The 23,529-nt window shown below is 48.3% G+C and overlaps 1 protein-coding gene across 14 annotated transcripts in view; it reads left to right on the forward strand.

Annotated features, from left to right (window-relative positions):
• The window catches only part of TRAF3IP1 (TRAF3 interacting protein 1), a 58,828-nt gene that overhangs the window by 12,713 nt on the left and 22,586 nt on the right, over positions 1-23,529 (forward strand). Inside the window, exons 8-18 of one of the 14 annotated variants that reach the window (XR_013363494.1) lie at positions 1,332-1,427; positions 2,877-2,936; positions 7,787-7,888; positions 10,272-10,292; positions 11,183-11,267; positions 11,927-12,010; positions 12,933-13,056; positions 13,262-13,298; positions 15,907-15,983; positions 17,274-17,333; positions 21,787-22,036. Coding sequence is in view for 12 of the 14 variants with exons in the window: in XM_077869444.1 (XP_077725570.1) it covers positions 1,332-1,427; positions 2,877-2,936; positions 7,787-7,888; positions 10,272-10,292; positions 11,183-11,267; positions 11,927-12,010; positions 12,933-13,056; positions 13,262-13,298; positions 15,907-15,983; positions 17,274-17,333 (746 nt within the window). In the remaining 2 variants the exon portion in view is untranslated. The remainder of the gene's footprint in view (positions 1-1,331; positions 1,428-2,876; positions 2,937-7,786; positions 7,889-10,271; positions 10,293-11,182; positions 11,268-11,926; positions 12,011-12,932; positions 13,057-13,261; positions 13,299-15,906; positions 15,984-17,273; positions 17,334-21,786; positions 22,037-23,529) is intronic. The other 13 variants (XR_013363495.1, XM_077869444.1, XM_077869445.1 and 10 more) reach the window with 13 other exon arrangements.

The raw sequence follows: 23,529 nt of genomic DNA on the forward strand, positions 1-23,529 counted from the left end.
CTGGAAGCAACCAGCCTTTTTTTTTTTTTTCCTTTGGTAGTTTGTCCAGAGATTTGGGAGATGAAGATTTGTATTTTGTCATGCATTTTCATATATAATCTATTTAGTTATTTCTTATTTTAATTCCTGTTGTGAAGTGAGGTTATTTTTTCCAGAGTAACTCACCAGGTGTTCCAGAATTACTAATTTTAAGCCATTTCATGTGCTTATCTTTACAGATTATTTTAAAACCATTGAGTCAAGAATCTTGCCTCCCACAAACAGAACTAATTAATTGATCAGGATTGAGTTGGACTTGTGTTAAACTTACGCTTTTGTGATTTGGGGAAGATTGGATGCTTCTGATTCCAAGTTAGTGTGGGTGTCCCTCCCTTCTCCCCAAAGGATATGTGTGCATGTGCTGGGCTATGTCTGTTAGCCACAGCTTATGATAGCTTGTTTTTAGTTGGTTTAGAAATGGCATCTTCTTTCCCCTCCCTGTTTCCTAGTGATGATCGTTGGAGTATAGAAGTGTCATGGACTGTGGTACCTGCACCGCAAACCTGGCCTCATGTTCAGTCTTAGCCCTTAGTTCTTGTGTGGAATTGTGTTTTTTTTTTGTTTAAGCTGACAGTTGTTATTGTCTCCTTTTCTAATAACTCGGTGCATGTGCATCTGAGTTTACTGGTGCTCTCTAAGAGATATGATCACCAGAGATATGCAGGTTTTATGATACTAAGCTTTACTGAGATGTCAACAGGCTGATGGACTCTTTCCTTCCCTGTCTGCTAGCTGGGCGTGAACTTCACTGTGCATCCTCACCCTGATATTCCTCCTCACTTAAATGGGTCGCATTTGGGTAAATGTCCAGCATCCAGGAGGTATCGGAGGCATAAGACCTCTATGTTCTGCTTGAGAGAATAAGCCTAGCATTTATTGGAGTGTGGGGTGTCATGCTTGTTAAACATATTTAGAATTTTTTTAAAGATTTTATTTATTTATTCATGAGAGACAGAGAGAAAGGCAGAGACACAGGCAGATGGAGAAGCAGGCTCCATGCAGGGAGCCTGACGTGGGACTCAACGCCCAGAGCCAAAGGCCGATGCTCAACCACTGAGCCACCCAGGCATCCCAAACATATTTAGAATTTTATTTTATTTTTTTATTTAGAATTTTAAAGCTATTCTAGAATCTCTATAGAATACAAAAAAAAAACATTTTTCATAAGAATATGATAATTTTTGCTTATTGTTAAGTAGCATGTTATAGCAGAATAATACACTATAGTGAATATACTATGCAGCATTACGATTAAGTTTAATACGTACTTTCATTATGCAATTTTGTATCAGGAAGAAGGGACTCTAGAACCAGTGAAAATAGTCTTTCCCTTGAACATAACTCTTCCTACAGTAAAGCTAAGAAGGAGCATGCCGTGAAACAGCTCGGTAAGATGAAGCAGGCCCTAGTGGAGGCTGTGCATGTTGGGGAATCGGACCCTTTGACCACCAAGCCGGTGGGACCCTGTGGGTGGGGCCCTGCTGGACCCGGGGCCCGGGCCCCAGAGTGGAGTGGGGCAGAAGCGCGTGTAAGCCTTGCCCACTGAGCTGCGGCCCCCCCCCCAACCACTGTGGCGTTCCTACCATGAATCAGTCACGGGCTGGGATTGTCCACTTGAGTCTTCCTTTCTTTGTTCTGTAGAAGTTTACAGAGTCCCTGCCCTCTGGGGCGTATACTGTGGAGGGGCAGGCAGATAATGGAGAGAACACAGGGTGTACACATTCATGGTAGTGGTGAGTCTTCTGAGGACAAATGTAGCCGAGAGAGGTGGGCACGGTAGGGGTGGGTGTGTAGGCAGAGAGGCTCTGAGGAGGGGACGTCTGGGCAGAGTTGACGAGGGTGGAGGAGGACATGCTGGTGTCCAGGGATAGGCAGAGGATACGCCGGGCCCTGTGCTGGGGACAGGCTTTGCTTGTTTGAGTGGCGGGAGCTCGACTGTGAGGCCGGGCGGGAGGCGAGGGGTTAGAAGAGACTGCACGCAGAGGCAGGCCCAAGGTATTGGGCCGAGCGCTTTACAGTGAGTGTGAGTAGAAGTCCGTGGCAGGCGTTAGGCAGGACAGAGGCCTGATGGGACTTCGGTTTTAGAAGCATCTCCTTTTCAAAGTGGAGAGAGGCAAGTATAGAGGCCAGACAGCAGGTAGGTGTCCAGGGGAGACTGCCGGCCGGGACCTGAGTGAGTGTCCCTGACGAGGACAGATTGGGTGTAGGATGTGTTGGGTGGAAGGGATGACAGGTCTGCGGGCTGACTGGGTGGCACTTGTTAACCGGAGAGGGCACAGGGAGAAGGTTGGTGGGGAGGGCTCTGGGCACCCACATGGTGCTGTTGCTGAAGCGGGAAGGCTGTGGGAGAAGCTAGTTGGTGGGATGTGTGGCAGTGCCAGGAATTCTGTTTTCAACACATCAAGTTTGAGGTGCCTGCCATGCAGCCTGGCGGTGTGTCAGGACAGCGGTGGGGCTGTAGGCCTGCAGCTCAGGGGGCCCGGGTGACTGAAGGTAAAGTCAGAGAAGTCGGGGGTTTCGCGTGGTGCTCTTTCCTGCCATCCCGTGGAGACCCACGTGAGATTAGCATAGGGGAGCGTGGGGATCAAGAGAGCGAGCTCCAGAGCCCACCAGGACCCACAGGGAGGGGTGGTCCAGCACGTGGGGGGCGGGTAGGGGGAGTGGTGGCAGGGGGCATCCTGCAACCCTGGAGGGGGTGAGTTCGTGTGAGCCTGGCGTAAACCCCTGTGGGTCCCGGCCCGAGCACCGCACAGAAAAACCTCAGCAATGTTTTAATCTGTTGCTAACTATTTTATGTCAGGAAGAAAGGAAGATAATAATTTCAGCTAAAATTTTAGATCCCATAGTGTCTGGATTAAATAATGAAGCAGATCAGGAAACTATGTCTTCAGAAATCGGTAAGAAAAAGATATTCTTTAGTCTACCTTCCTCACCACTTTGATACGAAGTATTTACCTCTCAGCATAGTTTTATTTTTTATTCTAACCTTGATATAGTGAAGATCAGAAATGACCTGATATTCTACTTGCTTTAATTTGATGAATTATAAGATATTAACTCAATTTTAGTTAACTTTTACATGCCTTTTTATGTGAACTTATATTTGCATCTCGATCCAGGTGCTTTATCTTGCTGTTGGAATTTTGCAAAGTGATGTGGGTGGTCAGGTAGAGGGATTGTTGTTCAGCTCTCCCATCCTGCTCTGCTGTGTCGTATTAAGAAAATGCTTTATAATACAGATTTGAAGGTCCTTGGCTGTGGTGCTTTTGGGAAGTCGTTGCCTGTGGCTTCCCCTCTTACACTGAGGTGGGCAGTGTGATGTGTGTACATGTGTCCTCACCCTCTTGCCCTGGAGCAATTAGATGTGAGAGTTCGGGATTTCAAAAGGCGTGATCCTTGATGAATATCAGTATTTGCCATTTGTGACATTAAACTAAATTCTTCAGAAATATTAAAAATCTGGAGTGATATTTAGGGGAAAGTATAGTGTAAATCTTGACCCCGGGAAAAGATAAAAACTTGTCTAGGCTGAACCTGTATCTCTTTGATTTTCAAAAATTCTGTGCCTGTGGCTAATAATGGTTAGTGCATCTTTCTGTGCCTGTGCTTTCCCTTTAAGAAGTTGAGCTCCTGAGAGCGCTGTGTTGCAGGCGGGCTGCTGGGCTGCATCCTTGGCTCAGCAGGGGCGCAGCCAGAAAGGTGGTCCTCGCTGATCATCCACCAAGTAGGTCAGGCTCAGGAGATTGATCTAGTTCCTCAGCGGTGTGGGGGGCCCCACTGGAAGGTGCTGAACGGGAGCAGGAGTTGTCATTGAGGAACGCTTCACAGCCGGCAGGTGTGGCATGGCTCACCCACATCCTGTGTTTCGTTCCTGTGGGAGTCCGAGTAGGAAGCACCAGGCAGTCCCTGTACTGCTGCAGAGGGGCCACAGAGAGGCTGGAGAGGGGCCACAGAGGGGCAGGAGAGGGGCCGCAGAGGGGCAGGAGAGGGGCCGCAAAGGGGCTGCAGAGGGACCACAGAGGGGCCACAGAGGACCAGGGGAGGGGCCGCAGAGGGGCAGGAAAGGGGCCGCAGAGGGGCAGGAGAGGGGCCACAGAGAGGCTGGAGAGGGGCCACAGAGGGGCAGGAGAGGGGCTGCAGAGGGGCAGGAGAGGGGCCACAGAGGACCAGGGGAGGGGCCGCAGAGGGGCAGGAGAGGGGCTGGAGAGGGGCCACAGAAGGGCAGGAGAGGGGCCTGGTTGCGCCCGCCTCCCAGCCCAGCAGGAAGGCCCGTTCCTGCCACTTGCCTACCTCTCGGCCTTGAGCAAGCTTCATGGGTACGTTCCAAGAGCCACAGGTACCCCACAGGTAATTGGGTCTGAAAATACCTGCCTTGAGACTCAGTGAGATCTGTCCGTCCGTGGCCAGCTTGTGACATGAGTTGCCCTGCTGGCTCTGCTTTATGGATACCACTTCAGTGACTGCGAGCCCCAAGTCAGGGTGAGAGGCATCTCATTCTGAGATGGTAACATGGATTTAAAATAAATAGAGTCATTCAGACACGTATCCTCACTCTGTAGATCCTGCGTACGGCTCAGTGTTCAGGCTGCGGGGAAGCCTGCAAGGGGCAGGTGGTTCTCAGTGGAGAGCTTTGCAGACGTTAGAACGGAGCCTAGTGCCACCTGGTGGCAAGGGTGGAGTCCTGCTCCCTGTCCCTGGGTGGTCCCGTCCCCCGACCCGCCTCCCCTTGAAACCTGCTGCTGCATGTGCCCTGGGTCCCCGTCTTCACCATCACGCCAGTCACGGATGTCATCTTGCGTTGCCAGTCCTTTGACTTTTGAGATTCAGGGTTTGTCAGCAGTTGTCATAGCTGCTGGTTTTCTCATCTCACGGAGTGTGATTTCCAGATGCGGTGCTGCTGGGTCTGGTCAGTGAGGCTTTCCTCGCGACTGCCCTTCACTGTGAGCTGCTGCACGTAAGCCACACCTGCTGTGGCGGTGGCCCCGGGCCCTGGCCTGCCCCTGCCCGCTTTGCAGGTGTGTCATGGAGCGTTCATCCACTTTGCTCTACCATTTTGTTCCTTTGGGCTCACTGAAGAACTCAATAAGGAGATTATCCATTTCTTTCTCAAGCACAAACCAGTTCCTCCCTGCTCCATGTCGAAATGCCCACTGCATGAGCCTCCTCGTGGTTATAGTTGTTTGACAGCCCAGGTTCTCCTGGAACATATGCCATCCCTGTGTCTCCGGCTTGCTTGGGCTCCATCACTCATGTCATTTCATTTTATTGCTTTTTTTATTACGAAAAACGTGGAGAAGTAGGAAGAATGATGAACAGCCTCCTACCTCTTACACAGATTCCATGGTTATAACAATGTGCTTCATCTACAGCAATGTATTTTTATGAATGATTTCAAAGTATATTAAAAACATCCTAACACTTTAAATACTTCAGCATGCAGCTCAAAAAGTTAAAACCAAAACAAAAACAAAACAAAAAAACAAAAATAAAAAAAAACAACAAGAAAGACATGCTTAGACACGGCCACAACGTTATTGTTGTATCTAGCAGGAGTACTGGTCCCCAGGCTGTATTCTTAGTGTCTCAAAGTGTTATTTTTTAAAAAACCAGGATTCCATTGAGATGAACACACTATATGTTTTTTAATCTTTTTGTCTTTTTAAATGATTTGAATCTCAAATAACAGCTCCTCCGCCTTGCACCCCTGCCTTGCCCTTTTAGTCCAGCACACTGGCTTTGGAAGAGAGGAGGTTGCTTGTCCTGCAGAATGTTCCACCCTCTGGATTTGTCTCATTTCCTTGTGGTGTCACTTAACTTGTGACATTCCTTCCCCCCACCCCCTTACCCCAATATTCTGTTTGATCTAAAGGCCTCATTAGCTTTGGGTCAAACATCTTGCTTCGCATCTGACCTGTGTGTAGTGAACTTGTGCCTTTATCTTGTGTTCTATGTGGATACACGTAGTGCCTCTGCATCCCATGACGGGATGCTAAGACTGACACTGGGCCAGGCAGGGCCCCTCCTCTTAAACCCTGGTTATTTGGTCATATTTATGCTTGGATGTAGCTGGCAACTCCGTGCCACTAAACTTTCTACAGAACTCTGGCGTAGTGGGAAGCTTCTTGCAGACGCGTTGTGGGCTGTACCTTTGATGAGTGTCAGGGATGGTAACAGATGGGGACTTGGCCTGGCACAGCACCCCCTGCTCTGTGCACCACAGTCTCGTTACCCAAGTGCCGTAAGTTGGGGCAAACTGGCTCAGAAGAGGCCAGGAGCTTCCTCAGGATACGGTGCTTGGGGGCACCAGAACTTAGGAAATCAGGACACCAAGGCCCACATCTTTACCTTCGACGTTCATTCATTGCCAGTAATTCAGACAACAGATTTTTGGCCAGTTCATAATAATTTTTATTTATGACGGGTACATTATTTATTATTTTTAAAGCTGTTATTTGGCAGACTAGGTCGTCTGCCTTCTGTGATTAAGAATTGATTGTGGTTAAAAAAAAATTGATTGTGGTGTTATTACTGTGTTTCTCTATGTATATCAGAGTTTCAGTAAAATTTACTTAAGAATATTAGGAAAGATGTGTTAGAGGAACTATCATAGGTGTCTCAAAAAAAAAAAAAGAAAGAAAAAAGAATGCCACTAGGCTTTTGAAGAGATGAAGTGGTGCAGGGTCCCCTTGAGCTTTGGGCAGAAGGTGTTGCATTTGGAAGTTACTTATTGTGCTTGTGCGTTTTGAACAGTGTAGGAAATTTTTGACACTTTGAAATAAATGTAATAATGTAAAATTCTTGTGTACTTTCTTTTAAAATCGATCTATAGCTGCCTGGCTTATGTTTATTTTTAAATTTGTTTTACAATTTAGTATTTCATATTCTTTGGCTACCTTATAGATCGTGAATAATTACTTGAATCCGACTGTTTAAATTATCATTTTTGTAGATTGAAAAAAAATTCCTTAGAAAATTATGTCATTTGCTGTATGTAGTTCTTTACATGGAATCGGTTCTTTGATAGTTAATTGAAAGCTGATTCTGAAATGAACTATTTGAATACTTTTAAGAAATTTTAAGATTGTGTTTCAGGGAAGAGAACATTTTTCTAATTTTATTTTTGCCTCCTCATTTCATTTTAGAGAGTGGGGGTCCTTTAGTGATGGGTTAGTTTTCTACCTGGGTCCTGCCACATAAAATCTGTTCCTACCACACCTCCCTGCCCCCTTTTGTTTTCAATATAAAAATGTTTTATTTCTTAGGTATTTGATATTTTTTTTCTATTTTTATAGACATTGGCACTTTGGTCAGTAGCTCCACCAGGGTTTGGAAGCTTTCTGTATGTCTAGGACTGTGGACTATGCCAGAAGTATTTTTCTTTTCATTCTGCTTTGCTGAAATTGCCACCTATCTGCAGCTTCTCAGCCGGGCCTGGCTGCAGGGGGGAGGCGGGTGGAGATGCAGTGTCAGGAAGGTTCTGGAAATGGGGGTGGAGGGGCCAGTTTGCTGTGGCCGTGGGGGCCCCAGCCTCCTCCTGGGCTGAGCGGGCCTCGTCCGTCTCCCGATCCCTTACATTCTTGGTGTAAGTGCCCCAAAGCTGCCTGTGGTCGCCCCGGAAGCCGCGGTGCGGGTGTGGGGAGGCACCGATGAGCGATGAGCGATGACGAGGTGCTCTCAGTTAATGAAGCCGCAGAGGACCAGCCCGCGGGCGCGCCGTGATGACTCCTTCTGAACTGTTTTGTGTCAGGAACCAAGGAAGCTAATACTTCCGCAGCTAGTGTTTCAGATGATAATTCAGCTGGTCTGTGGCGCCAGAGCCTTGAGCCAGAGCCAGCAGTGAAGCAGAAAGGTAAGAAGGACGCCCTCCTGCCCTCCTTTCCTGGCGGGGACTCCCCGGGCCCCCCGGAGCCTGGAGGGCAGCTCGGGCAGGGCACGCTGGGCCTCGCGTGGGGGCACCGGCCTCTCCGGTCCCCGGTCCCCCGCGCGCTCTCGCAGGGGACGCGGCGGGCCCAGGGTCGGAATGACTGCGAGCGAGCGTCGGAGCCGCCGCGGGGAGTCCCGGGCCCGCGTCGCGTCCAAGCGGACTGGGGAGCAGCTCGAAGCGCCTCCTGACCTGGTGCCTCTGTCTCTAATGTTCTCTGGGCGCGTTAAGTTGGGCCTCCGTGAAGAGTCGGCCTCTGGCGTAATCTGCCCCAGCATCTAAAGGGCGGCGAACGACCTGGGCCTCAGGGTGTCGGCCTGGGGCCTGGCGGGGCCGGCGGGGCCGTGGGTGCCCTGCGAGCAGAGCCAGCCTGGAGGGGCCTAGGCCCCGAGGGGGAGCTGTGCCAGCCCGTGGAGCTCAAGCCGAGCCAGCCCGTGGAGCTCAAGCCGAGCCAGCCCGTGGAGCTCAAGCCGAGCCAGCCCGTGGAGCTCAAGCCGAGCCAGCCCGTGGAGCTCAAGCCGAGCCAGCCCGTGGAGCTCAAGCCGAGCCAGCCCGTGGAGCTCAAGCCGTGCCAGCCCGTGGAGCTCAAGCCGAGCCAGCCCGTGGAGCTCAAGCCGAGCCAGCCCGTGGAGCTCAAGCCGAGCCAGCCCGTGGAGCTCAAGCCGAGCCAGCCCGTGGAGCTCAAGCCGTGCCAGCCCGTGGAGCTCAAGCCGAGCCAGCCCGTGGAGCTCAAGCCGAGCCAGCCCGTGGAGCTCAAGCCGAGCCAGCCGTCGGGGAGAGAGCGGCCCGCGCTGCAGTGCGCGGTGGGGGCGGGCAGGCTCCGGGTGCTCCAGGCAAGGTCTGCGCCAGGGGCGGCGTGTGAGCGGCCGGGAGTGTGGCCGCTGGGGCCAGGGAGAGAGGGCCTGTGCGCCTCTTTGGGAAAGAGGCCGAGCTGCTGAAGGGTGCAGGGGAGACCCGAGGGTCTGTGAGGCAGGAGCCCTGGCCAAGGGGTGAGGGGCCCCGTCTGTGAAGGGGTAAGCTGCTGTGCGCAGTCTCTGCCTGGGTATCGGCCCTGAGATCCAGCAGCTGCATGTGACCCCCCAGTCTGTCCCCAACACCAATGGTGTGAGATTTGAAGAGCGCTCAGGGGTCTGGAGTCTAGGGCCCCTGGCTGCACAGTGACTGTCATGTGCTGGGCTCTTCCAAGTGCAGTCCAGGTGGCGTGGTGTCGAGGAGAGGGTCTGCAGCTACCTGCTCTGGTCCCGGTGCAGCCCCGTCCCAGGGAGGAGCCCGAGCCGAGTCCCCCATTGCTGTCACCCTGTCCTTCTAGGGGCATGGTCTGGAAACGTGATTCCTGGGCCCCTCCTAAGCACCACACACGCTTCCTCAGGCCCTGTGAGCACTGGACTCTGGGAGGCTCCTGTGTTCCATACACGTAGGTCCTGTAGGGCCTTGTGGTTCCCGTTGCCCCATATGCCTGGCCCCCCTTGTCCCCAGAGCCACCTTCTATAGGTCACTTTGACCAGTGACAGAGCTCTGAAGTCTGCCTCAGCAGACAGACAGAGGTGTCTGGGGAGCACACTCCTCCTGCGTGGGCATGTGTGTCCTCAGGGTGACCCCGGGCCTGGCCCTAGTGCATGTGAAAGGTCCCTGTGTGGAGGTGCGGCTGCAGTCGTGGGGGGAGCTCTCCTCGGGTGTCCTTGGCTCTGACCCGGACCCGAGCAGTGTTGGCGCTTCTGCAGATGTGGTCATGCATTTTAAGTGTGTCACATGGACAGTATCCTCTTGTGACTTTGAGTCCCCCTCTCCCTCCTGTGCTCACTTTCTTGTGGCCACGTAGGTCCCATTTGTCCCCCAAAAGGAGCCTTTCAAGAAGAAGGTAGGTCCGTGGGGAGCTGGAGAGATGTCCTCTTATTAAGGGGCTGATGGAAGGACCTTTGCTGATGAGCCAGGGATGGAGGGCCCTGGTCGTGGTCACCCTGTCGTGACCCGTGCTCCCCTGCGTATCTGCTGTTGCTTGATCTCTGATCTCTCTCATTTGTCTGTGATCCGCTCTGCTCTCCTCATGCCCCTGTTGCCTCCTGTCATTAATAGCATTTTAAAATTCATAGTTTTCTTGGTTCTTTGTCTTTCGATCTTTGAAAATAAAGTAATGGCAGTGGGACAGTGGGACAGTGGGCATGGCTGTGGGGACGGGGCCGTGTCCCTGGCAGATGGCCACATTGCTCAGAGTGTGTTTTCCCCTGGTCCTGCTAGCTAATACACTGAGCTTTACCAACATAAAAGTCGGTTTTCTCACGTGCTTTTTTTTTTTTTTTTTTTTTTTTAATAGGAGACTCCCCTAGTGATGCAGGTGAGCAATGACCTGAACTGAGTGTATTGGTATAGATTGTGTGTGTAGATACCAACATGTACTCCCAGATTTGTTATACACAGTGAAAGTAATTTAAGGAAACATAACTGTACCACTTTAAGATTTAATTTACTTGTCTTATGCTCCAGGGGAATGTATTTCACGATTATTTCCAGAGTAAAAAATTTATTCCTAAATTCAAAGTCCTATTTATTCTGTTTTCTAAAATACAAAGCCCTTTTACTGAAAATGGGGGAGCAAATTGGATTGCTTTAATAGTTAGGGTTTGCACTTACTGATTAAGTCATTTTTTTTAAAATGAAGAAAGCCGTATTCAGATCATAAAAATAATTTGGTACATACCCAAAGTAGCACAGTTTTTAAATGCAGAAAAATATGAAGTAGGAAAGAAAAGCACTGCTTCTAACATAAATGAATGTCCTTCCAGAGCCCCCGTTGTGTGTGTTACTAGACCCGTTACTGCACTCAGTTATGTGTTAGAACGGTGGGTCTGGCGAGGGACTGCCGCGGTTTGCTGGGGTGGCCCAGCATCCGCCACTAATACAAAAGGTGGCCGGTCGTAGGATCACACGTGTCCATCCCTCTCAGGTTGTATCTCCCTTAAGTTAAATTCCTTGACTGGATCAACCTACCTTTTGAATTCTCTTTCCTAAGAAATTGAACCAGTGTGTTTTCCGGGGTCTGAGTGCACCCATCTCCCCAGATCTTCACCAAATCTAGATATGAAATGTCTGCTTTATCTTCATGAAAATGATAGATGAATAAAGCTCGTTTATATTTGCGATTATTTGAGTGCTGTCCTTTCAAACACTTATTACCTGTTTGTGTTTCTTCCTTTGTGAATTGCTGACTGGATTGTCATGGTTCAGAAGGAGAAGTTGGACCTCCTGGCCCGGAGAAGTCTGAGGTGTCAGAGAGTTCTGAGCTGCCGAGCGAGCTTCCAGCCAACATCAGGTGTGCTGGCTCCAATCCGACACCCAGGCAGCCACCCACCCCCACCCCCACCCCCACCCCCACGCTTCTCTCTACACCTTCTGCGGTTTGTAAACAGTGCTTGAGCTTAATTATGAGGAATTGCTGGTACCATTTATTTAGTTTTCCTATACTGGGTACAAGTTACTACACATAGGCCAGTTTAAAGATTTAGGGAAATTCGTAATTATGGTAAATTATGTTTTGATTACCAAGATTTACATAATTACTTTCTGGGCCTTAAAATTAATGAAAACATAAGATTAAAAGATAGATACTTTCTTTTTTAAAGATTTTATTTATTCATGAGAGACAGAGAAAGACAGAGACACAGAGGGAGAGGGAGAGGGAGGTTCCCTGTGGGGATCCTGATGCAGGACTCAATCCCAGGACCCTGGGATTATAACCTGAGCCAAAGGCAGACGCTCCATCACTGAGCCACCCAGGTGCCCTAAAAGATGGATACTTTTAAACTTTCACATTAGTGGGATGTTCTTAACATTCTGCAGACTGTGTCCTGACTAGCATGTCGATGGCTGGTAGGAAGTTAGTGCTAACATTGACCTGGGTTTTCTGTTATCCTGTTTGAAATGTGCAAGGGTGTCATATCCTCTTTTTGGTTTTTCCATATTTGGGTTTAGAAGAATACCTCGGCCCGGGAGTGCGAGACCAGCACCTCCCCGGGTGAAGCGCCAAGATAGCGTGGAAGCTCTGACGCCTGACAGGTGAGGCCGCTTTGGGGGGCTGTGCTGGGTGGAGGGTGGAGGGGCAGGGGTGGGGGCCAGAGGCAGTGCCACTGCCAGCTGACGGGGGGAGGGAAGCCGGGTCAGGCCCTGACCCAGGCCACACAACTACCACATACTTCAGTTAGCTGAAGAGAAGAACGTGCCCATGCACATGCAGCTAAAGCTTTACAGCACGTGGGGAAATTATTCTTTGAGAGGAGGTGGGGGGGGTGGTTTCTAAGCTAGAAACAATGAGGGGAAAAAAGAGGAAAACAAATATTTAAGGCTAAATTGCACAACCTTGTAAAACGAAAGGTCAGAAAGTCATAAATGATATAAAAGCAGGCCACAGACAGGGTTCTCTGAGTGTTACAGGTGTACCTGTGGGTGAAGTGTGATCTTTAGAGGGAAGTATGAAAAATCAAAACAAAAAAATAGACAAACCACGCTGGACCAGAGTGGTTTCAGATAGAGCAGGAGGCAGGAATTGGAGACGGGTATGGACGTGGACTCAGGTTGTGTTGCCGAGGGAAGCCAAGCAGTGACACAGTAGGTAGTGGGAGGGGTAGGACTTGGTGGAGAGGAGGTTCTAGGCAGGGAGTGGTGGCCAGGAGGAGGCCGCTGTCTGGGGCCACATCGCCACCCTGCCCCAGTGTTTGCCACTCGGAAGAATAGGGCCCTCCAGGTGAGGGGCTGCAGGTGGAGCTGGTGTCCAGAGAGTGCGGCCAGGGGAGGGGCAGAGGGAGGAGGGCGGGCAGCACAGAGGGCAGGACACACCAGGACGCAGGCCTGCTGGCCTTCACTCAGCTTCCCCCCATATTTTGTGATGTTCTAGAGGTAGGTGGTGGCTAAACTCCTCTCATGGGGCCCAGGATGCATGGGATTGATGCAGACGTGCAACCAACAACACTCCTCTTTTTAGGACAGGGAGTGGTAAAATCGTCGCCAGCGTGATTGTGGACACGCAGAACTCTGACAATGAGGAAGACGATCAGTTTGTGGTGGAAGCTGCCCCCCCGCTCCCTGAGATGTCAGAACTTGAAATGGTGAGGCAACGCGAGTGTCGGTTTTTGTCATTGTACTTGGATGACACTGGAGCTCATATGCCAGCGTTTAAGTTGATGGAGACAAAACGTGCCTCTAAAAATTCAGTTAGATTTCTGCCTGCCTTAATTTTGTCATTGCTTTGAGGAGACCCTATGGAAACAGGATTTCAAGAATCAGCTTTTTCCTCCTTGCTCTCCTGTCCAGGTGCCCACGGTGGACGTAGAGGATGAGGAGAAGCACGGTGAGTGCTGGGCCTGGCAGGTGTGGTGCGGAAGGTGTTGGTCAGGTCTGAAGAGCACGAACTGGTCACTGCGGCATGGGTGGGCGCCTCCTCGCTTGGTGGCTTTTGGTCCGGGAGACAATGGGTGCTGGGCGCCGGGACCCTGTAGCTTGCTGTCAGCAACCTCTGACATGGTGTGCAGTTACATTAGAGGTTAGACCTCTAGGGTCATTCCCAAATTGACAATATTTATGGCATTATTTGTTCCCTTCCCAAGGATCTTCTTTGATTTCAAACATTTGCAGAAGCAGAGAGTAGTCTGACGAACCCCCTTATACAGGTCACGGCTTCAGCAGTGATGGGCTCATGTTTTCTCTAAGCCTCCTTCTGCTGCAGACCCCTGCTCCCCTAACTGTTCTCAAGTTCTAGAGAAGACCGTTTTCTTTGGTTAACTTGTCACGTGTATCTCTAAAAGATAAGGGTTCTCCAAAACATAACCACAATTCTGTGTGGTATATTAAAAAACAAAACAATTCCCTAATATCATCACAGTTTTTCCAGTTTTATAATTTTTTTTTTCCTGGTTTGAGTCAGAATCCAGATAAGGTCACTGCATTGGAGTTGATTGATCTCTTAGCCTCTCAGCCTGTCTGTCCCCGTCCCTCTGCCTTTCCCTTGTAACATATTTGTTGACGAAGCCGGCTGGTTGTCCTTCAGGGTTTCCCACAGTTGACTGTTACTTATTACATGCCCGTGATAAGGTTTTTCACGTGTTCTTCCATTCTTGTAACTTGGTTCCAGAGACTTGAAGAGATGCAGGTTTGGGGCAGGAATGCTGGTCAGTGGTGTTGGTTCTTCCTGACGTCTGTTCGTGACGTTAGCCTGGATCATTAAGGGTCACGTTCTCGTCCTACCCTCCCTTCCTTGAGGTTTAGCTGGAGGACACCGTGGTGCAGAGCTTCCTCCCCCACCTCTGCCCCAAAGCGCAGCCCCTAGGGAGAGGGTTTTCCTCCCAGTGAGTTTGTGTCCTGGCACCGTCCAAGCTGACTAGGGAGGGCTTGTGGGGTGATGGCTATAGATACCTCTCCTACCTGTATGAAGTCCTGGGTTTTCCTTTAGCACATTTGATGTGCCTCACTTCAAGCCAAATCCTTTCTCACTGATGTTCAGATTGTCCAATATGTAACCGAGGGAGCCTGTTTGAGTGGTTTTTGGGGGCTTTTGACACATCCCAGGAGACTTTGCAGCTTCCTTGTTTTCTGAGACGACCAGATGTTTCAGGCTCATTTTGTGTATTTCCTGCCCCATAGCTGGAACCCTCCATTTCCCCAAGGAGCCTGGCTGCGTGTTGCTTCTGGGTTGGTCATTGTTTTCAGGGGTTTTCTTGCCTTTTTTTTCTAATGAGAAAATATATCCAAGTTCATACTGGTATTTCCAACGCAGCTTTACTATACTAGAGTCTTTCCTAAATTTTTGATATTATACGTACGTGTCTATCTCATGCCCCAAATCCTGGCTCCCAACGTCGCCATCTGTTTGCCTTACCCTATGGCATGCACGGCATCTTTAGACCACCACCACCGGTCACTAGCAACAACAATGACTGAAAACACTATCGGGTGTTTCTTGGGAGGTCAGGTCTGTCTGTTCTCAGGTTATGTCCCATCAGGGATGGACAGCCAACCACTCTGTTGCAAAGTTACAAAGCAATTCTTTGTTAGGCTGTGCTTGCCAGTTTGATATTATTAGGTGTATTAGTTTCATTTTGGTTTCAATTTTTAGGCATTGAAAAATCTGATTTTATTTATGTAAAATAATACATTTCCGAGGTGAAATGTACCAAACAATGTATATTCTGAGATTGGGGCCTCCACCTGCCCTCTCCCTGTAGGTAATGGTAAGACATATGGCTTATACTTTGATTTAAAAACTGTAAGTTAGTACATGTGCCTGGAGTGTGTGTGTGCATTTAGCAGTATCTGCGTGTCTCTGTCTTGCTGTTGTGACTTGGCATCGTGTGTTGGCGTTCGTCCCCGAGCAGCGCAGACAAGTCATCCTCACTGCTGCTCACAGCTGAGCCCTCCTCTGCCATCCGGGTGCTTCGGGGCGTATGCAGCCAATTTCATATGGATGTGCATTTGCATGAGACAGTATTCTAAAGAAAATGTTTTGTATGATATTTACCCCCATGGGCAAATTTTTTTTTTTTTAAAGGAAGTTGAAGGCTCTTGAACTAATATAAAAGGAGTATTTGTGCTTAGAAACAGCTCAGAGTTGGCACACCTGTTTGTGACAAGGTGGCTATATGTTTGAATGTCCATCTACGTGTCCTCATAATTCTTTTCTGTTTCCAATGGTTTTGTTTTTTTTTTTTAACCTTTGAGGAGCTGATTTCTTTGAAACACTCTGAAGTTGTTTTTTTTTTTTTCACTCTGAAGTTTTATAGTTAATTTCTACCACCAGCTGTATTAGACTATTGTAGACTCCAAGCAAATAAAGATGATTTGAAGCCATGTAGAATATAGATAGAAAGAGGAAAAACAAGAAACTAGTGTTCTTGCCTCCCCTCTGCCCATTTAGAATAGAAGAGCTCTTTAGAGAATAACATAAAATCACTGATTCTCAACAGGAGGACTTGTGAAAAAAATTCTGGAGACCAAGAAAGATTATGAGAAGTTACAGCGGTCACCCAGACCTGGAGAGAAGGTAAGAAGTGATGCCTGCAAATGTGCTCATCAGCAGAGTCCGCTGACACACTTTAAAGCTCCACCTCCTCCTTGGTTGGGAGGATAGAAAATTCTGGGCTCCTCTGGCGTGTCCTGGGTGGGGGCTCAGGAATCAAGGCCAAGGGCCTGTTCTGCTCTGATCCCGTGGCTGTCCCCTTCCTGCCTCGTCCAGTCCCTCTCCCTGCTTGCAGAGTCGGGAGGCTGGCCGCCTGGCCCTGGCTGCCTCCACACTAAGAGACCAGGGAGTTTTCAAGTCTGGCTTTTAAATCCAGGTGCTGCTTATCCCTGGCCTGCCAGCTGTCTTTCTTGCAGCTGTGGGATGTTGTTTGTTGGGACCCACAGCTCCTGGCCAGCCACCGCCCCTGAGCATATGACCCTGGGGCAAATACTTGCCAGCCACATAGTAGGCCTCAAATGTCACAGCTACGTTTCTGTTATAGTCACTTTAAAAAATAAGAATGTATCTTCACTTACTGGTTTTGTAACAGAAAGATGTTTCTTGGATAGTTTCAGCAGCAGCCAACAATTCCAGGAAGTTTTACACACACGCACAGATAATTCTGCCTCAGATGTCCGGGTTTGTAATGAAGATGTGGCTTGAAACAGCAGGGAGGGGACTCTGCAGTTGAGAGCCACCTCAGGGGGGCCCCGGAACAGTCCCAGGAGAAGAGTGCTCCCCGGGGCTCTACTCCACGGCACCACCGTTGGCTCCTCTGGGAGGAGAATGGTCTTTCTGTGGTCCATTGTCTGTGCTGTGAAATTTTCATGTCATAGGCCTTTTCACAGGCCCGAGGGGCTGTCCTGGTGTCCCTGGCAGTGTTTCTGGGACCCAGTCGGAAACCGTGAGTGTGTCCCTCCAGGCTGTTAATGTAGGCAACCTTTGAAGCTTCGGTTGGTTTAAATTTTATAGCCCTGTTTGCTATGCGATGCACACAAGGTCTGTGCTTTAGGCTTTCGTCTGAAGAGTAAATTTCAGAGTACATACTTTGACTTTAGAAGATAAAAGGGAAAAATGTCCTTGAGTGGTGAACATTTGCTGCTTTAGAAAAGTACAGCTAATAAGTGCTTCAGAGTCGGGGTGATGTGTATTGCAGACAGGGAACAAGGAGGCTGCTCTGCTCTGTTTTCCGTAGTACGCTCATAAACATCAGATTTAAATTTCACTGATTGGTCTTCTGAAAAGAGCTTAGAGTTTTAAAATAAAAGCAATTGAAACGTACAGGAAAAGTTGATGTTTTTTCTGCCTCTGCCCCAACCCCACTGTCCGTAGGGCAGCCACAGGGACGAACTTGGTGTGAGCCATACTTTAAACGCAGCTGCCTCTGCTCGGGTGAGTTTTCAGTGCTGCCCTGTTGCTGGCATGTGACGCAGATTGCTTTCTTTGGGCACCATTAAGTTCTGAGACCCTCCCTGTGTGGATACCTGGGGGTCTAGTTCAGTCGTCTTAATTGATGACTGGTATTCCAGTATTTGTTTGTTAATTCCTTTAATGGTGGACATAGGTTTCGTCAGCCTTCCACAGTTATAAACTCTGACGAACTCCTTTCATGTGTCTCCTGGCATGCAGATGCCAGTGTCTCTCGGAGCACCAGTCGGCAAACATTTTCTGAGAAGGGCCAGATAGTAAATATTTTAGGCTGATGAGCCGCGTACAGTCTGTTGCAGCTTCTCAGCTCTGCTGATGTAGCCTGAAAGCAGCCCTGGTGTAGACAGCAGTAAACCATGTGTGTGGCTGTGTTCCAGTAAAGCTTTATTCACAACAACAGGACCCAGCCTGGGGCTGGAGTTTGCGATCCTGCTTTAGAGTCTGTGTCCACGCTCAGAATTGCTGTGCCAGAGCACGTACAGAGCTTCGATTTCACCAGGTGCTGCCAAATTAGTCCTCTAAGTGGCTGTCCCCAGGTACTGTCCCAGTGGAACAAGAGTCTTCCACGTGTGCACCGTCCACAGGCAGCATGGTCAACTTGTGCATCCCCCTCCCCACCCCACCCCGCAGTGGCCCATGCCCTGCGGCCTGTGGGGTCCCTCCCAGCCACCTCCCGCCAGGGCCCAGCAGCTGCTCCTCTGCATTTGGCCACTGTGGTTGGTGTTTCCCAGAACTGCAGTTGAGTGGAGTCAGAGGGCATGTGCTCCTGCTTGGCCTGGCTTCTTTCAGTCATCACAATTATTTTGAGATCTGTTTTTCAGCAGGCATCAACAGTTCATTTCTTTTTATTGCTGGGTAGTGCACTGTCTGGATGCACCACAGTGTGTGTATCCATCTGTCAGGTCATGAGTGTTTGGGTCATTTCTAGTTTGGGTCTCTTGCAGGTAAAACTGTGGAGAACATTCACGTACGAGTTCCACGTGGACAAACACTTTGATTCCTTTGGGTAAATACCGAGGAGCAAGACCGCTGGCTCACATAGTCAGCGTATATTGATCTTTCCAAGAAACTGCCCAGTGTTTTCCAAAGTGGTTGTACCACTTATGTTTTCACCACGGCCTGTGAGAGTTTCGGTTTTTTCCTGTCCGCATCAGTGCTTGGAACAGTCACATTCTTTGTGTTTTAATATGCATTTCCTTAATGGCTGATTATGATTCGGTCGTGACTGCTGATTCCTTCTCTTGGCTCTTTTCTTAGTATTGAAGTCTCCGTGTTACTAGCTTTTCTGATCATTTGAGCTAATCCTTTCTCTTTGCTTTACAAGTCAGTTTCTTGAATGGGTATATTCCGTTTTTCTATTTCTTTTGGAATTGAGAGATCTACAGCATTAGTGGCTTAAATGAGGTGGTAGGTGCTTTAGCTCACAACTCAGAGTCTGCAGGTGGCTGTGGCCCATGTGTGACCCTGTGCCTTAGGGCACCTCGTGGTCCAAGGAGGCTGTCCAGGTCCATCCAGCAGGAAGGAGGGAAGGGGAAGAAGAGAAAGAGAGGAACATGCCTCTTTCCTCCTAGACTATTTCTCGGAAGTTGTACGTACTACTTCCACTTAGGTGATACTGGCCAGATCTTTGCCAATAAGGGACAGTGAAGTGAAATCCTTACTCCAGGCATCAGTTTGCTTAGGTAACAATCGGGTTCCACACAGACTAGAGTTTGCCAAATTTTCTCGCTGCCTGGCATGTGCAGAAAATGATATTTGCAAGGCACGTGGGTGAGCGGAGGAAGCTGGCTGCCTGGCTGGGGGCCGAGGGTTTCTGGAAGCAGCACATCTCCCACATGTGGGCTGCACACAGGGCAGGAAGCTTGGCTGTGGGAGGGGGAGCAGAAACCAATGTCCGGGCCGTGCCCTCCCCAGCCTTTCTCCAGGGAACTGTTTTGTTCATGTTTTACAAAGTCATGGCATAAGGATGTTTCAACTATGCTTTTATGATTTAAAAAATATATCTATAGTTTTCTTTTTCTTCCAAAAATTTTGTCTTTTCTTTTCTTTGATGAGACTTTAAAGAAACTATTGAAAAAAAAAAAAGAAACTATTGAAATACGCACCCTCTAGCAAAGACAGCTTCTGGTTTTGCAGATACTCACTTCTGTTTTCATTTCATTGATTTCTCCTCTTCTTATTTTTCCTTTTAATTTCTTTGGTTATTTACGTTTTTAGTCTCTTGTGTAAAATACTTAGTTCATTTATTTTTAGTCTTTGCCATTTGAAATGAATATTCTTAGGGCTATTCATTTCTTTTAAAATTTTAAAATTAATTTTAGAGAGAATGCACTTGAGCAAGGGGGAGGGGCAGAGGAAGGGAGGGAGAGAGAGAGAATCCAAGCTGACTCCATGCTGAGTGGAGCCCGACACAGGTCTTGATCCCATGACCCTGAGGTCATGAGCTGAGCTGAAATCAAAAGTCAGATGCTCAATTGACTGAGCCACCCAGGTGCCCTAAGGCCATACATTTTTCTTTAAGCATGCTTTATTTGAATTTATTAAATATTAATATTCAAAATTCCTAAGGATCCTGTTCTTTAGTTTTGAAACATAAGGATTTTTAGAAAGTCTTTTTGTGGACAAGTTCTAATTTCATGTTCAAAGAATATGGTCTGTATGATATCTATTACTTGGAATTAAGCCTTTCCTTGTGGCCTAGTCTGAGGTCAGTTTTTATAAGTGTTTCCAAGTGTTTGTAAAGTGTGTCTGCTCTGTGTGTTTGGGGCCAGACTCCAGTGCCCCTGGTTGATTTTGCAGAGAGGCGACGATAAGACGGCTCAAAACGCATAGGCCACGTCTGCCTGTTGTCATTATTGACTTGTACGTGCTCGTCATGATAGTAATTGCTTGTCTTCCCTCTGTCTCACTTAAAAATTCAGATGGTAGATGTTTGCTCTGCTTTTCATGTAAATCATGTTGTGCCTCTAGTCTGGGTGCTTCTCATTGTTTGGAGGGAGCACTGTTTTCTGTGCTGAAGAGATAATGAGCTTGCAGTGGAGCCATCCCTGCGGCCTGCCTTTGGAGTGGCGCTTGAAGGAAAGCTATTTCTTACTGTACTGATGGACTTGAATAATACATTACAAAATAAATATGCGCATCAGGACTGCTTTGAGCATTTTCTTCATTATCCTGGCCGACTTGCTGTCTTTTCCAGAGGAAATATAAACTTTGTTAATAGTAAGATACTAGCTCACGCCAGCATTTTATTTCTTTCAGATTTATGAAGACGTTGTTGAAAAACAACCAAAAAAGCAGTTTTATTAGCGTTTCTTCTGCTTTAAAAGTACTTGCTTTTTGAACTTTATAAACGAAGATGCTTTAGATGATAGCAGCAACTTCAGAGACAGCTCTCTCACTGCAAAGTGCTGGCTACGGCTTCTCATTCCTTATCTGCTGTCCCCGCTTACCTGCTCTTCCGTTAGCCTTCTTCGTGTCGTGTCTTTTCTAATCGAGTGTAAATTGCAGATGCTTTCTCTTTTCATTGAAATTCTTTATTTTGAAGTCAAGTATTTCTCTGAGTTTCCTTTTTAGTTCATTTAAAGTTTGTGTGATTTTACTTTCTCCGCCTTCTTGGTCATGTAAACTGCATCCTCTGGAGGCCGTACATGTCTTCAGATGAGAACTTGGCGTGTTTACTTTGACGTGAATGCATGTATTTACTGCCCCCTCGGTGAAGGTTGTGATAAGGGCCTCCTGTGGCAACCAGGTGGCAGTAGAGATTGTGGAGCGTCATCCGAAAGAGCACGTATTTGGGAATGTGTATCTTGAAATGACTCTTGATGAGTAAAATGACCTTACCCTGAACATGGTGTATTTCAGTTACAGTAACAAATAGTGAACGATTGTTAGAGCAACTCTTACACGAAAGGCAGGGATTTCGATTTTATTCTCTTGCTTGTGTGATCTGAGTAGATCGCTAGGTTATTTCTTACTTGGGTCACTAGGTGGTGCCGTTTCATCACAAACCCTTGCACCCTCTTAGAGAAAGCTGCCTCAGAATCCCTCCTTCACTGCAAGTCTGCACCTGATAAGAAGAGTATTTTTAGTTTGGATGTTTGTGGTCCTGGTATTATTGGATGGATTTTAATTTTTTATTTTTGCTAGAAGTACTGTTTGCATTTAAATTGCTGTGAAAGAAAGAAAAGGGACATATGCTAGATGTTCTTCACTGATGAGACTTGAGCAGCCAAACTGGGGAGCTGCCGACATGGACTTTAGTCATCAAGAGTGAGTTCTTTATTCTAGGGAATAAGGTGATTGTTTTATGTTCCCAAGTATTGCAGTGCCTTCCAACATGCACATGGGGGATTTTAGGTTTTGGATATAAACTTGCTGCCAGCAAATAATCAACAATGTCACTTAAAAATATTTACAGATCTATGGCATGGATATATTATAGACCATGAAAATGGAAACTATCAAGACATCACATGTATATGAACTTTGTGAAGATAATTATGAGTAAATAGGCCTTCTTTGTATAAACAAAGGTCCTGATGTGGATAAAATATCAAAATACTGTACCTGAAGAAAAATGTCTACGTGACTTAAGAAAGTTGGATTATAAAACTGTGACCAGCTCTAGTCTGACAAACATTTCCAAACTGAATGGTCCTCACCTTCTGGTTAGTATGTCTACTCGGTGAATGATAATATGATGAATAAAGACTTTATTTTTAGTGCCAAGCTCCATGCCTACTAGCATGGAGTCTGCTTGGGATTCTCTCTCTCCCTCTGCCACCCTCCCCCTTGCATGCTCTCTCTCTCTCTCTCTCAAAAGATTTTGCCCCCAAAAAATAGCAGCTTAACATTTGTATTGTATATTTATCGCTTTTCTAGGTTTACTCAGTTTGGCCCGATCAATATCCTGTTTGCTTTGCATAAACAAATCTTTACTTTGATTGACTTTTGACAGCCTGAGTCTAGCTGTAAATTCAGGTGCTAAGTGGTGCAGGTGCTGGTGTGGACACAGGGGCACTGTGGCGCACAGAGGAGGGAGGAGGGAGTGATGAAGTAGCAGCCCCAGGATGAAAAGTGGCTGATAAGGATTAGAATTCAGGACCAAGTGACTCACAGGGCTTGGAACAGATGGGCGAAGCTCAGCGACACAAACACAGGTTGTGCAGGGAGCAGTAAGGGAGCAATGGGGATTCAGCACAAGTTCTGGAAGCTGTGGCCACCCGCGACTGATGATGCCCTGGCCCCCTGAACTGTTCTCACTGGTGTGCAGAGGCCTGAAGACGGTCAGAAGTACCCGGTGAGATGTCAGGAAGGTGTGTCCGGGGGGAAGGGACCTTAGAGAGGAGACGTGTACCCCTGAGCCTGGGTGAGCTGGAGGTGAGGTCTGGCTTCCTTCCCCCCTGAGAGCGGTGTTGCTGGCCGGGTGTCCTGCTTGCCCTGTGGTTCTGCCAGTGACCAGTGACCACCGTGTGGGGGCCATGGCAGCTTTCCTCCCTCGGGCCGCGTTCCTGTGCCTTTAATGTCACCCCCGCCTCGCGCTCCAGGCCTGCGTTCCACCTCCCATCTGGCTCCTGGGCACACGGGCAGCTTGGGGACCGCAGGTGTGTGTTGGGACACAGGTACACGTGGGGTTCTCTCTGCTTTAGGTGGAGCAGTTGCTTCCAGGATTATTTTAACCCTAAAATTCCATGTTTCTTTGGCTTCTCTTTAAACAAGTTGATTTCTTGATAACTTTTTTTCTTATTTCTTAGTTATTTTTGTCCTTTCTGAAACCTACCCATTTGTGCTGAGATATATTATTTGATTTTCCTGGTTGCTCTCTTTCTCGTTCTTGTCTGTTTGCTTCTGATGTCAAGAGCGGCTTCCAGCAGAGCGTGCTGGCGCTGGAGGGACGGGCTGGGGTGCTGAGTCAGGCTTGCTTGGGTGCAGTTGAACTCAGGGCTTGAGGGCAGGAGGAGAGACTCAGGAGGAGTGGACGTGGGCCAGCCGGTCACACAGCCTTGTCCTTTTTCTGCAGGAGATGGGTTTCAAGGGACTTTCTACAGTGACGGAAAACTGAAATGCTCAGCATGAAAGTACTCTGGTTTCCTACCTGTAGCAGTGATGCACGTACGAGTTTTCATAGTAGTGCGTTATCGAGGTTTCCTGACGGAATTCT

This window comes from Canis aureus, chromosome 24 (genome assembly GCF_053574225.1).
Source record: "Canis aureus isolate CA01 chromosome 24, VMU_Caureus_v.1.0, whole genome shotgun sequence".
NCBI lineage: Eukaryota > Metazoa > Chordata > Mammalia > Carnivora > Canidae > Canis > Canis aureus.